General features: G+C 34.4%; 1 protein-coding gene across 1 annotated transcript; it reads right to left on the bottom strand.

Moving 5' to 3' along the window:
- Positions 1-1,633: 1,633 nt before the first annotated feature.
- LOC131956227 (zinc finger MYND domain-containing protein 19) lies at positions 1,634-9,119 on the bottom strand. Its single transcript, XM_059320645.1, has 7 exons — positions 9,006-9,119; positions 5,097-5,156; positions 4,648-4,754; positions 3,757-3,976; positions 3,339-3,396; positions 3,131-3,230; positions 1,634-2,130 (listed from the first exon to the last, which is right to left on the bottom strand). The coding sequence occupies exons 1-7, from the start codon at positions 9,117-9,119 to the stop codon at positions 2,031-2,033; spliced, it is 759 nt and encodes a 252-aa protein (XP_059176628.1). The 3' UTR covers positions 1,634-2,030.
- Between the last annotated feature and the right edge of the window lie 6,846 nt (positions 9,120-15,965).

Here is a 15,965-nt window from a genome sequence, read left to right as displayed (position 1 = left end):
ATTTGGATCATTAAAAAAAATTATTTTAAAAAAAACATTGGAATAAATTTCATTATACTTGAGGGGGGAAAATGTCAGTCTTACATAATTACACTAACAAAAAAAAGGGAAATATTAAACGTCAGTATACAACCAAAAAATTCCATATGTATATTTTATACATAGATTTTTAAATGACATAGAGCACCTGAGAGGCGGAGTCTGACTTTTGGACATGACAAAACTGGGGAAGGAGCGCTGTTGAAAAGGGACTTGAACTGTATGATGTTAGTTATGGAATGGACAACACCACAGCACATTAGTGGATTTAGTATGAAATAAAACTAATACGAGAAAAGATTTTAATCAGTCAAAATGACTTCTTTTAAAGCAGATTTAAAAATGTGTTTAAAAAATTACAAATATTGTAATCAGCCATTAAATATTGCACACAAATCAAACACATGAAGGTTTTTAAAATGATCTAAAACTATCTTGAGACAACAGTCATTTAAAAACATTTGGTAGACAGTTTTTAGTTGAAAAAAAAACATTACACACATACTGTTTAAATTTAGCCAGGTCATAATTATTCAATGTATGGTATTTCTAAAGACCTCTAAAAATAGCTAATGGAAGCCTCAGAGGCACTTCTAAAAATATCTAATGGCAGCCTTTATGGCACATCTAAAAATATCTAATCATGCATCCAAAGCTTTGGTAGGGCACGAACATCTCATACCCAAGATGAGCCGTAAATAGATAATACAATATTCAAGTACTAAATAACTGAACTTCATGTTTAAATGCTTATAGATTGGTGAGATAAATGATCAATTAAAAATATGAAAATTGAAATAGAAAACAGCTTTCATACAGGAATATATTAAAATAAGATTACATTAGATAAATAACCTGACAAACTGTCATAATCATGGTTTTAAATAAGTTCATCATGCAAGTGCAGAATTTATTCATAAGCAATTTAATTTAGTTTCATGCAATATTAAAATGAATTAATTATTTTCTTTGGAATAAATAGAATGTACTTTACAGTTTGCCTTACCATCATTATGTTACCTACTATAGTAAATAATTATATTTCTTAATTAACTTTACATCATTTTGATCAGGTATTTTCCTTAAGTACAAAAAGTTGTATCATAAATCAGGTAGCACTGGCCAGCCAAATTATGAACTTGCATAACTCAGGGTTTAGGTAAGATCTATTACTATAAAAAATGTACAATTGTTGATATTATGTATGTCATACATCTTATCTCCCTTTACAACTCAGACTAGATACTGTCAATAAAGTAAACAGAACAATGGGTTCACCTGCAGGCAATCTGATCTGGTGTCAGTTATTGATTTTAAAAAGTCAATCAATACAACATAACAGTTAAAGATGAGACAGATTTAATACAAGATTCTAATATCAGAACAGTAAGCAGTAATACAAAGGTAATTAAAGCTAGCTAAACCATAACCTATCTTGTTAGGATTTGGATCATTAAAAAAAATTATTTTAAAAAAAACATTGGAATGCATTTCATTATACTTGAGGGGGGAAAATGTCAGTCTTACATAATTACACTAACAAAAAAAAAGGGAAATATTAAACGTCAGTATACAACCAAGTAGGCCTATGTGTAGTTTAGTAATGCTACCATATTCAATTTCAACGTTAGTCATAAATTTTTTCTAAAAATATAGTACAGATGGATTTAACTTACAAGTTAAAGTTATCACAAATGTTTTCCTATCCCTTAATTTTGAGCAATGTAGGCGTTGTGACTGTTGTCGCTTCATATTATATCACAATTATATCACATATTCTATACCTTATGAGTTATGAACTGTATTATGACATATATGATCAAAAATGCATAAAAACAGATGGTAGTAGATTAAAATGATCTGTGTGGATGAAATGACTAGGTTAACTTGGGGGAAAAGTGGGACTAAGACTCAATCAATGAATATATTAAAAGACTAGACAGGAGGTCAAATGGAAGGATCATTTTCACATGTTATCCAATGGCTGGCTATCACCGATCCGGTGTACTCTCCCTTGTGTGTCTTCTGCGCTCTCTGCAGAATCTTTTGTGGGAGGGCCAATCTCTTTCTTGGCAAGAAGTACCACAGTATCTGTTGAGGAACAAGTTTTTTTTTTTTTTTAATTTACAAAACCTTTTTGATAGCACTATTGGAAAAAGGAATGAACTGGTCAAGTGATAGCAACAGTAATGTCTAGATCTGATAGAGGTCTCCAGAAAAAATTAATACAACCAAGCTTTGTCATGACCAATGTTCTCTTTATGCTGCACGGTTGCGCAGTAGTTTTGAGCTACGCTGCAGTCATTTTGTAAAACACTTATATTGTTGTAAAGACTTTAAGAACACTGACCACATAAAATACATGTTGTACACTAGTTTTTTTCCTTTAGAGGGACCGCTGGTCCTGACCACAACAACTCTTCAAGGGACAGTATGTTTGAGCCATAACACAGCTCTCCAAAACTTTAAGTTTGGTTCACTGACTAATATAAGATATCCCTGTACACCCGGCTCTTATGGATACCTGACAAGTTTAGGGGTTTAGAGTTGATCAAACTATCCATTTATCAGCTCAGGTTACCGAAGGTGAACTCTACATCAACTGCCCTGGGCTAAAAAGGATGACTATTTTTTTATACAAACCCCTTTATATGAAGTGGTTACACAATACTCTAAACCAGTCTCTCTGGATATTGGGGGGTTGGAATCCTGTTATATTGTATATGATGTTTATTCTACAAATATCTTAATTTTTACAAATCATATTGGATAAGTAATACAATATTTAACCATAATATTTATAATGTATATGAATGATTACTATTCTACTTGTATTTTACATTATTACAAGATCATATTGGATAAGTACTAAAATATTTGACAACTTATGATTAAAAAATTAAACAGTACTTCTTTGTATTTAAGCTGTGCTAATTAAAGGTAATATTTTTTAAAATCAGTTTCCTAATCCCATGATTCTAGCCTCGATGTAAACAGCACCATCAGAGAAAAAAATTATTCAAAATTGTATTATATAATTAAAAATAATTAAGTCACATTTAATTTCTAATGAAAACTGTAAGAGACCAACCTAACTTCCTGGCACCGCCCACATATACTGAACTCTCGCAGCTCTCTCTCCATCCTAGTACATGGTGGGTAGTGACACTCATAATAGATGTAGCTCTCACCTGGGAAGAGGTAGAAAAAACTGCCTAACCACCCACCATATTAAGGCACTAAAGTTGTTGCTCGTTATATCTTAGTATTTGGCTCTAGTGTCCTAAATTTTAATTTACCTGCAGGATCTACAATGTCTCCATTGAAATCATACCACTTGTTCAAATGGTGGTAGTTCTAAACAATACATTAAAAAAAAACTTATTAGAACGGTAAATAGAAACAGCTATTATTTTTATCTTATTTAACAAATACACTTTTTTTCATAAAAGATAACTAAAATATAAAAGAATATAATAAAAGGTCAACTTTTTAAAATAAATGACCATCTAAAAATTCTAAACCATTTATAATCTGATGACAATTTTAACATCTGACTACATGTAGATAATTACACTTACCAAACGCAGAAAATCTGACCAACTGACATAATATAGAAATTCTAATCAACTGATTATATCAAAACGATTAAACATTTTTAAAATGTTATACAACTGGTCATATTTAAACGATTTAAATAAGTTTAAAAACTCTCACCATTTCCAGTGGGTCACCAAGCAGCTGTGTTACAGTAATCCAGTACAAACTGTTTTCCCGGTTTTTGGTCTGACCACCCGACCCCTCGTCTTGGTGATGGGACGACATATCCATCCCATCCTCTTTCACCAGCTCCAAGTTATCCAGGCGGTTATCCACTGTGACATGATTTTTGTGGACAACCCTCCAGCCTGGTGCAATCCCACCTTTATGCCTCTCCCTGAAAATTTGAAACGGTTAACATAACAGTGGACATCAAATGGATAGAAGATAGTATGGAGACAGAGCTAAAGTAGCTTGGAGTCTAGAAACAGAAGAGCAAAAGAGACAAGTCTGTGGAAGAATATGGTTTGTAGAGGCATAGGGATGTTTGAATAAATAACTTTTGTACACTCAACAGTGACAACAATATGATACATTGATTTTTCCTCTATAATTTAGTATAATGGTGAATATTAGAGCTATGGCATAAGATTTTAAAAAGAACCAACAAAGCAACATTATATTTAAAAACCAGATAATACTGGTAAATACTAGTAAATTTAAACTGTTTCAAAAGCCACTAGAATAGATAGGGGTAGGAATTCAAAGGCCAAGAGGATGCAAGGGAGGTCAAAAATGCAATGATCTTCTTTCAAAAGAAACAAGATAGAGGATGGATTTCCAGGGGCAGTGGGTTAGAAAAAAGACACCTATTGCGTTGTTGGCAAAGTGTCATCTCAATCCCTAGGCTCAGCAGAAAGCCAAAAGGAATTTTAAAAAACTCCTGCATACCAAATTACTTACAGTATATTTTTTAAAAAAAAACAGAAAGTCAGCCATTGAAAATGTATACATTATTGCAGAAGCCAGCATGCTAGCTAATGCTATCCCGTATTGATAAACACTTACCAAAGCAGCTCGTGAAGATATTTCCCGTAGTTTCGACTCTTTCCAATATCATGTGCAATGGCATATATCCGTGCCCCATTGCCATTTTTGTCCACTTCTACTCTTGGCTATAAGAAATTTGTAGAAGAAAAAAAAAAATTTATACTATTCTATAAAATAATGTAGAGTTTTAAAAAAAAAGAATTCTTTGGCTACTTCTAGTCTTAGCTAAAAGAAATTTGTAGAAAAAAAAAAAGAATTTTAATTGTATTCTATGAAATATGTTTTTGTGATGTGTTTAAAAATATATTTTTTTAACAAATATCAAAACTTTTTAATTTTTAATGAAGAAGGATTTTTGAAAATGGTTAATACACACATTAATAATTAAACAATCTTAAACTTTTTATTTTTCTGTTGTTTTTTTTAAACTAAAATGTTATGGAATGTTACGCCAACAATTCAGATACCTCAATGGCATGTTGTTGAACAATGCTAATATCCCTCTCATCCAACAAGGCATACTTCGACTAAATCAATATTGAAAGAGAGAAAAAGTTAGTTCTGTGGAAAACAAGGGAATTGAGAAAATATTTTGGGTTACTTCCCTTAACATTTACTGAAAGGTTAAGCAGTATACAATGCCCAAGCTTTAAATATGAATATTGCCGGTACTAAATAAACTTCTTTATTTGTATTTGTGATTATGAATGAATTGTTGAAGTAGTTCGTCCCCAGTCACTGTGACCAGATTCTTCTAGACTCTAGGTTGTAACAATGCAGTGTTTTTTTCATCTATCCAATCTACACCAATTTGTATAGTCTCAAAAACTCATTATTAAATATTTTAAAAATCATGTACGCTGTTATTTAAATATGATACTTATAAAAACCTGACTATTTGGTTTTATCAGACTTTACTAAAGATTGAATGTATTTATGTTTTTAGTATTTTTGATAACTATACAAAATTTAAAGAAAAAAAAAGCCTAAACAATTTTGGGTGTTTTCAATTTGTCACTGAAAATCTGCAAGGTTTTGAGTACAAATTACTTTAAAGCGGGGTTTTTAGAAGATCAACCACAGAAACTTACATTAGGTTGGTTAGTTAGACAGTTAGGCCTAGATAGAATCTAATTTTGCAACTAGATCTAGTCTAATAATTTAGTCTATTGGACATCAATGAGTTAATAAGAATCCTTCCATCATAATTGTTGGCAATGATAAAAATCAATTGTCAATTTTCAAAATATTTTGCATTTATATTATAGGGGCTGTAAAATAAAAAAAAATTTTTTAATAGACCTATAATAGGGCAAGGCCTACAGATTATATTGGCCTAAATGACAGGATTGGATGGTAGGACAATGAAGAATTCTTAGTAAGAAATGATGAAAAATATAGATTCTAGATTTAGAATCATTATACTCACTAGGCTAAATGAAGATAATCTAGATCTAGAATAGAAACATACTCTTCTAGCAATCTAGGAGAGGCCTAGAATCTCTACTCTAGATACACAAATAAGTATACATGTCAACTGGTTATGCGCCATTCAGGCCATTGACTCAGATTTCAGCCTGCTTTTCTATAGAGTCCTTTCATATGATGTCACGTCCGTTCGCGATACCTACGCCCGCCGCCACGGTGGTGTACACGAGACGTAAACACAATCAGCTGTTCACCAGCGCTGGATGCGTTCACTGTATGTAAAGAACCGCACCCGCGGAAAAATACGTTAAAAACTTGAACTCTTAGGAATTGAAGATCCTTATACTGTTATTGACAGTTTCGTGTATAATATAAATATGTGGCCAAAATTTCTAAATAAATATACCGTTTGTAATACTGTTTGCGTATAGAGTTTAAGTAAACGAATCTGGTCAAATGCAGTAATATATTATAGGCTATATAGATCTGGTTAATGTAGATTCTAGAATCTCTGTTAAGTACAAGATTTAGTAGCAATAGATATAGTACAACCACACTACTGACAGTAGCAAACTGTAGTACTGTAGCAAACGTGAGACCACTTAACTCCTACAAAACCCACACTACTAATATATTATTATACACGAAACTGTCAATAACAGTTATAAGGTCACTTGTTTGCAAGGACTCTATTTGGATTTGCTTCCAAAGCCTTTGTCCAACCAAGAACAAACTACAAGGCAGCAGTTGTTTGATTTTAGAGATGTCTCTCCTAGAAGAGTGGCTGTCCCCAGCTAACGAGCCTCATCTACCCGATTGTTAGAACTCGAGACTTTTCCGACTCAACCACGCTGACCCCCAGATCTAGATTTAATATTTAAAGATCTTTCTTTAGGCCTACTTTCTTTTATCTCCTAACTAGATCTAGAATATCAGCTATCTAGATTTCTAGTCAAATTGAAAATGGGGCTGCTGAGTGTTAAATGTCGTGTAATGAGTACTCTCTCTAAACTTAAGTCTAAATATTAGGCATTTCGATGTCCGCCATTTTGTTTAATCTGGCCACATCCGAACTTTTTCATGCCAACTTTTGTAATTTCGGCCATTTTCCACCCAAGTGCTTAGTTATCACGAGAGAATCGGTAATTTAATGTATTCGATACGTCGAAGTGGGCTGTTTTTATATTCTATGCTACTATGGAAAACTATTAATTACATTTTAGGCCTTTGATTGTACAATTTTACACAAGGAAGTGAATATGATGTGTGTACTGTATGGCCTACAGACCTTAAGTCTGTGTCAACGCAAAGTAGCTAACCAATGAAATCGCACGTTTCTAAAAGTTGAAAGGTTATGTTATTGATTTTTTTTAAACAAAGTGTAGGCAGATAAGAGCATATGGTTAATTTATTCCCATCTATAATATTTACTGTATCATATTTATTTCCTTATTGTTACTTTTTAAAAATGTAGCGCTATAAATAGAATCAGTATTAAAAACAACCAATGAAATCAAAAGGAGTGATTCTTCAAATAACCCAGGAGCGCTTTTGTAACACTAGGCTTAACAAGATAATACACTAAACCAGTGTTTCTTCCAGACTTTTTTCTCCGGGGGGGGGGGGGGGGCACTTGAAATCTTCGGGGGGGGGGGGGGGCGGTAAACTTTCTTCGGGGGGGGGGGGGGGCGGACACTGTTAAAAGTATATATTTTCTATATAAATTATATAAATTTCATTTCGTTCGGGGGGGGGGGGGGGCGGTAAAAAAAATTTCGGGGGGGGGGGGCTTCGCCTGGAAGAAACTCTGCACTAAACTAGACATAGAATCTATGCGGTACGTAGAAAATCTAGATTTCTAGTCTAGATCTGCCTAACTAGAGGTCTAGAGAATCTAGACTCCACCAAGAAGGAAGTTTTTTAATAAGTAGCCTAATTTATTAATACTTAAAAATCTAAATTTACGAATCTTGGTCTAGAATCTAACAAACACAACACTCATAACATAAACACAATTTAAATGCAATCATAAAGGCGTATTGCTCACAGTCTAGCCCGTAGTTCTAAATTGCGCCCTTTCCGAGCACCGGCGGACGCGTCTGACACAGTGAATGACTACAAAACAGAGGCGTAGCGACCCTTTCCGGCGCCCGGGGACAAACTTACGATTTGCACCCCCTCCCGTCAAAATTTCAATTTCCACCCCACCCCCTTAAGCTTTTGATTTGCATGCCCCTACCTAGGACTTTCGATTTCCACCCCCCCCCCCCCCCCCCCGCAAATTTATTTCCAACCCACTTTGGCGCCCCCTAAGGTCGGCACCCGGGGACATATATCCGTCCCTCGCTACGCCTCTCCTATAAAACCCCCAGCTTGTCCGCAAACTGAAAGATAGAATACTAATAAATAATATACCTAACAATCCGCATCCGCACAATTTGTATTCACATTTTGCTAATTATATTATTGCAACACTAATTCCTTCTAGGAGTTCCGTAGGTTTGCATTCACGTGTTTTTTATTAGTGTAAGTTTAATTTATTTCTAAATTATCTCCCTTGTCAAAGTTAGAAAAAGAGTTAAATTAATTTGATTTTTCTACCCTACTGTTATTACGTTATTAAAATGTTTCCACCTTTTCAAAGCATAAAAAAGAAAATAATATTTGGCATTAATCTTTCTAATATGTTTTAGCAGTTTGCGTGTTTTTAATATTTTCTTTACGTTATGCGAAAGAGAAAAAACAGTGGCATTTATAAAATAACCTTATGCCGTTATATAAACAAACTCTACTCTGTTACTTATAGTAATAAAATTTGAACAGAGTTATGCCCCCTTAACGTCCGCTATGTTTGATTAGTTCTTGAGTGTCCCATTGGGCACTAACCCCGGTGATGAAACTACGTCATGAACGGTTCGCTGTGGGTGTTTCACTTTTATAGTACTTACAGGCTTACGACGATCGTTATTGTAACGGGTAAATGATGGCTGCCAAGCATCTTCCGCTGTATCGTGTACAAAGGTATGTACACGATACCAGTTGAGGTTCTTGGTATTGTACATCTCGCAAAGATTCAATAACGGGCGTGTAAGCTTGTGAGTAGAACACCCACAGACCATGGCGGGCCACAAATGGCGTCGTTGCACACACCGGGCATATTTAAACTAGACTACCCGTCATCCGTTGGATAACTGTGGGTTTCGGGGGTCATCCATCAAAAAACATATCACGTCTGTCACTCATAAATAAATAATGATTTCAAAGAACTAATAGTTCAAAATCACGAAAATCCCAAGAAAAAAATACTGAGTCACACCATAGAAAGTAATGTAGTAATGTAGATCCTGAAATATTTACAGTATTTCAATTGCAGTAATTTGCAACGTTTAAAGACAAACATTGGTATATTTTAAGAAAGAGAAAATGCTGTCACACTTAACAGATCTGGTATATTTTGGCTTCATGACAAAATTGAGAGTATGATGTCAATTGAGAATCATTCCTTTTCCTTTAGAGTTAATAAGAACTACTATTAAATATTTAAAAAAATTTGTTAAAAAAATGAATCATTTTTATGAATAAAAAAAAAGAACGACCCACTATTATAAATTTAATAATGGCTACGGCCAAATTACATGTTAGGTGAAGGGGAAAACTGAAACATCTATAAAAAGACAAATACTATTTAGAAGAAGAGATCATATCTCTCATGAATAAATAAAATTGTTTTTAACCAACTTCTTTAAAAGGAAATTTAAAACATGTAAAATCACAAAATTATTTGCAAAAACAATTTTATTTGAGAAATAGTAATTTAAAATAAAATTAGTTTTACATAATAAGTTCAAGTATCAGAATCACAGAATGTTGTTACGTCAGGAATGTAGGACATTTTTTCCAAAAAATTTTGTTTTCACAAAACAGGAACAAACGATAAAATCAGTAGCGTACGCAGGGGGGGGGGGAGCAGGGGGAGCGGCCGCTCCCCCTCTGGCCATTTTCAGCAAAGTGGCGCCTTTTTGGAAACTTTTTAAACTCAAAGTTTTAAACAATGATATTTGTTAAAAAAATATTTTTGGTCGGCACATCTATGTAAATCACAAGATTTCTTTTCATGGAGCAATTAAGCATTGTTGTACTAGTCTAGTAGTGTCTACGTTTACAACACGTATTAACAGCTGCATCAGTTTGCCATTCTAAAAATAACCATTACGACGCATTGCAACGTTTAAATAGCCTCTACGGGTAGTACCATTTGGCAAGAGGGGTGTTAAGTTTAAAGCAACTGTATAATGTATTTGTTTACGAATAATTGAAAATAGAAATTTTTATACATAAAACTTCAAAAATAATTACTTTATATATATATACAGTTTGAATCGTGTGATTAATTTAAAAAAAAATACAATACAGAAACAAATACAACTGATGTGGCACCTCTTTTTAAACGTCATCACGATGAAGTAGTAGTATTCTTACAGTTTGGGCGATAGTGATTACGATTCAAAATTATATGAAACAGTTACAACCCCCCTCCCCCATGGACCCCTCTGTAAAAAAAATATTGTCATAATACCACTGCTACTTATTTAAATCTATTTCTGTAATATATATTTGTGTAATATATATTTGTGTAATATATATGTATGTTTAGAACAGTCATTAAGGCGGCGGCCTTAACGGGGCTTCGGAATAATGCCACTGGTCCGACCAAACTCATGTCCCCCCTAGTGGGTGCGGAATGGCCAGTGGCAGATAACAGCAGCTAGAGGGTTTTGATCTGGCGGAAGGCCCCCCACGATCAAGCTGGGTACCAGGCGGTAGGACGACGTCCCGCGTCTGGTGGGTGGGGAAGGAAAGCCCGTTGAGAGCCCACGGAAGTAGCGACCAAGGTGTGGGAAACTCTCTCGGGGTTTGCCACACTGAGGCCTGCCTGGCTAATGGAAGTGAACCTTCTGAGCCGGTTTCCGTATAAGGAAGGAAGGAAGAACAGTCATCTAAAAACTGACGCTATGTTCACTCTGAGTTGGTTATCTCCTCCCCCCTCCCCACACCTCACCACTACAATTGTGTAGAGCGACATTAATGTCACACCTAGGTATACAATGGGTCGGATAATTAACCTAAAGTGACCGGACAGTGGTGAATGAAGTTGAAACCACCCCCCCCCCCAACCCACCCAGAACTGATCTATTAAGTACATGTGGAAAAACGCGTAATGATGTACCAAAGTACCATGCCGCCAGAAAATTAGCTTTTTAAACGTAAAACTGTGAATATTGTTTTTGCAATTACCAGTAAAAGGGTGTGTGAGCAATACAGTGATCTAACGCTTACCTATCACTATGTTAAAAATGATCTTTAAAGAACACAAAGAAGCAGTAGTTATTTAAAAATATATGATCTGAACTAAAAGACCGCTTTTAGTTAAATGTAGGCTTTTATTCCGAATGGCTTTCTTTAGAATCTAAAAGCGTGGTTTTATACCAACTCTGATTTTAAAAACTTTCATTATGCTGTAATACTTTAGCATTTATGATGACGATTTATTAAATTCTGATTATAGACAAAAACATTTTGTAAACACGAATATTGTTAAACAATTTCATTATATTCTAAAGTAATTATTTATTTGTTTTGACATTTATAATTAAATGTGTAGATATATACATATTTATATTAAGAGAGTGATTATTTCCCCTATTTCACTTGTCTTAAATAATTTCCCAGGAATTATTATGTAAGAATTTTTTTTACAAGAATTACAAAACAGATTGTGTTACGTTCATTGGTTTTGGTTGTAGTGTGTATATATATTTTTTTGTTTAGTTTAATACAATTTTTGTTTTGTCGGCCTACATTGTGTGTTTTATCTTATTTATTCAGAGTGCTTCTTTCAATTTATTTTACATCATAGCGAAGTAATGACATACAGCTAGTAATTATATATATATATATATATATATATATATATATATATATATATATATATATATATATATATATATATAATACACTTATGTAGAACGTGTTAAAAATTCGGCGCCTTTTTTGCTCTTTTCGCTCCCCCTACAACGAAAACCTGGATACGCCTCTGGATAAAATGTATTAACTAATAACATGGCAATTTATAACAGTCCTTTTTTGTAATTTTCACACATAAATACAGCACAAAAATTATATTTTGAGTACGATTTTTATTGTATTTTCTGTCGGAACACACATCTTAGGCCTCAAACACAGCAAAAGTTGCCGACATGTCATGCTTCCTCATTCTTGTCTATGGTCATTCAGTACCCTACACAACAACTACTAGATCAGCCGATCATACACTATTCTCAACGACACTGTCGTTGAGTGGCTTATCAACAGTGTCGGTATATAATAACGCTATAGATTTTTTCTCATTTGATTCTGTCGTTGAGACTCTAATTATAGTTATAAACTGTAAAAACTAGCTAACGGAATAAAACCATTTCGATTAATTAATCGCTTAAAATATTTAATATAAGAAAAATTAAACAACCATTCATTTTACAGAGCTAATAATAATTAATATTATAAAAAATGTATCTTCTATCTTTAAAATTGAAAATTAAATTATTTTTAGCAATATAAATTAATACAGTGGATTGCTGAATTTAATTGTGATCATAGTTATGATTAATTTTAGAGATTATATGATTAATTTATATTACAGAATATTGATTATTCGGTATAGAAAACATTAGGGTAGAGATTACTAAACGATATAATATAGGATTAAGTATTATATAATATATTAGTATATTATTATAGAATCTAGATTCTAGGCTATACAACAAGTAATACATGATATGATTGCAAAATAGAAAAAATACATAATATAAAGGCCCATTTTGTAATCGAATTTAAGACTCATTTCGTTTACAATATGTTATTACAAATATAAAATTGTAGAATAAGTAATAGCTATTTTTATCGAATTTATACATAGAATGTGCCATATAATCTTAAGAACATGATTATGTAGTGGCGTAGGTACAAGGTGTGCCAAGGGGCTATACCCCCCCCCCCCGATATATATATATATATATATATATATATATATATATATATATATATATATATATATATATATATATATATATATACATATTTACTGTACTCAAGTAGTACCCCTAACCAGAGGCCTCACAAGGTGGGGGGCGGGGCTGTGGACTGCGCAAGGTGGCAACATTTCGGGGGTGACACCATGGCGAAAAATAGCAAAATATATTGAAGAAGTATGCATTTTGCCAGTTCAATAAATGACTAATGAGAGTTAACTGTACTAATAACTGACTGCAGATAAAAAAATATATACAATTAACTATGCACGTTTAAAAACTATCACCCAGGGGGGGGGGGGTGAGGGGAGATGACACAAACGGCAAAATGTACAGGTGAATACATGCTTGTTGAATTTTTGGATAACAGATTTGCTAAGCGACGATCAGAGAGAGGCTGATACCAAAATCTAATAATTTACGATGAAAACGATGCTTTTTTTCACATGAATTAATAGGTGGATTATGTGCAAAATTTGACGCCATTGGGGAAAATGGGAAGTCACCAAATCTAGTTATATATATATATATATATATATATATATATATATATATATATATATATATATATATATATATATGCATATATGCATATGTAGAATTATGTATATTTCTCTCTATGTATATATATAATGAAGTTTTGCTTGTTTGTTTGTGGGTTTGTTTATGTCCTCTATGCAGCACTACACCTTTCATCCTATGGCCATGCAACTTAAGTTAAGAATACCACTGGATATATTTCACAAGCACGGTGCCCCAGCAGGGCGCGAATCGATTCTTCCCTATATAGGGTATATATACGAAAAAGTAGATTGCGGTTTAATCCCGTTCATCCGCTCGCCATAAAACTTCAGGGGAGGTTAGAGTAAGAAATTCTTTTTTTTTATTTTAACAGGGCGGCGCTCCTGGAGGGTGCAATTTTTCTCTACACAGTTTGTAAAAAACAAAACGGATGCTGTTTTAAATCGTTCATCTGAGTGCCGTTAAACTTTCGAGAGTTAATGAAAACACTCACGAGAAGGTTTCTGCGAAAACAAAAATTAAAATTTATTATGGGCGTTTCCCTGAAGGGTGCGATTTTTGTTAATAAACGGCTTGGCGCCCGAAAATCCAGGGCGGCGATATTAAAACTTGAGCCTTCTGCATGGGGGCTAAGGTAAAAAAACAACAACAGGCGCAGCCGCCGGCGCCCCGGATATTACGTAACCCGAAGCGCCCGGTGCTACCATGTGAACACTATGACGCCTACGTTCGTTTTTTTTTTAATTTATACACTAAAGACACGATGGGCAACAATAATTGTTGACTATATGGAATCAGGCGCGTCTGCCGGCGCCCCGGCAGGATGCGATTTGGCGCCCTGGGATATCCTAAGGTTGTGTTAAAGAGCACTCTACAATATTGACTCTGTGGCACACGACATTCGATGACAATTCGTTTGACCCGGTGCGCCCCTGGCTTCGGGAGGAACACTATGAGTTTTAAAAGAGCGCCCTACAGTAGGGAAACTTGTGTCTACTGCACCACTGGCGTGTGGTCTAGCGCCTCTGTGTGGGTCCCTCATAAACAGTATTGCGCCTACGTTCGTCTTAAAGAGTGCGATACATTATGGATACAATGGGCTACTGTGTGCGGTAGAATTTGCGCCTCAACAACTATGATGAAAGCAATATAACACCGGCTTTGATTACATTTAAATTGTTTAGATTTAGAAATCAATGTCAAGCGTAAAAAAATACGTGATTGCTAATGTAATTATGGAATCCTCTTAAAATATTGCGTCAGTCTGTCTTCTGAGACCGCAGCAACGCGCGGGACGGGTACGCTGATTTAATATATATTTCTTCTATAGAAATAATTCTCTTCATGGATACCATAGAAAACACCAAGCGGTAAGCGCCCCTAGCAGCCCCCTCTCTTTCTCTCTATCCCTACCACCCCCATCCCTACATGGTCTGGTGAGCTGTGGTTCAAGCTAAATGTTTACAATCGTAGAGCCGGGTTTAGTGACAGCTATTAGGGGCAGATAATTTAGTTTGAAACTATTTTAAACTTAATGTGGGTAACTCAGAGGGGGCTGCTTTCACTGGGAGGGGGGGGGGGTAGGGTTTGTGGGAAAGGAGGGTGGGGAGGGGAGGTTATCGTCCTTAACGAGCTACTGATAGTGTTTTAAAGCAAATATTTTCAGTGGCAGTATTGTTACTGTCGAATTCACAAATTATGAATTACTGAAAAGTAGAAAATGAAACAACTAAATAGCGGCGTATGATAGCGGCTCGTAAGATATAAAACACAATGTAAATACCTTTGTTATACCTAAGGAAAATAATAATATGTAACATGGATTCCTGAAATTTTGCCCTGTTTTAATTTTTAACGTTGGGATCCTCCATCAACATCCATACTCTCCTTTAGTATGTTCAGGCTTTTTTTTTTTTTTATTTATGGGAAGGGGTGATCGGAAAGTGTGACGACACATTTTTGCTTTCATCCGTTATTTCGGGCTTTAAAAGGTTGCTTTTGGTATTAATTCATTTATTAATTAATGTTTATCGAGGTCAGTACATATTATAATAAACCGGGAGTGATCTCCCCTAAACTTTCTCGAATATTCTAATATAACACTACGGGGAATGGCAACTCGGGAAATAGACATGATTTTTAATCCACTTTAAATACTTAAACTTTTTAAAATAGAATAAAACCTCGTAGAAAAAAGAATTGCACACCAAGTGAACGCCAAATAAAGATGTGCATAATAGTGCGCAACATTATTAGTACTTTATAAATTTACGTGCGTTTTTTTGGGAGATATCGGAA

Source organism: Physella acuta, unplaced genomic scaffold (assembly GCF_028476545.2).
Source record: "Physella acuta isolate Inbredline_101_S28 unplaced genomic scaffold, ASM2847654v3 ptg001137l, whole genome shotgun sequence".
Lineage (NCBI taxonomy): Eukaryota > Metazoa > Mollusca > Gastropoda > Physidae > Physella > Physella acuta.
The sequence above is the reverse complement of the archived record's forward strand: the minus strand, read 5'-3'. Positions and strand labels throughout refer to the sequence as shown.

Excerpts from the sequence above, each read along its gene's own strand:
- LOC131956227 (XM_059320645.1), bottom strand. The coding sequence starts at position 9,119 with ATGTACAATACCAAGAACCTCAACTGGTATCGTGTACATACCTTTGTA. Across the intron at positions 3,231-3,338 it reads AGACATTGTAGATCCTGCAG|GTGAGAGCTACATCTATTAT; the intron begins GTAAATTAAAAT and ends ACCTCTTCCCAG. Across the intron at positions 2,131-3,130 it reads GGGCGGTGCCAGGAAGTTAG|ATACTGTGGTACTTCTTGCC; the intron begins GTTGGTCTCTTA and ends GTTCCTCAACAG.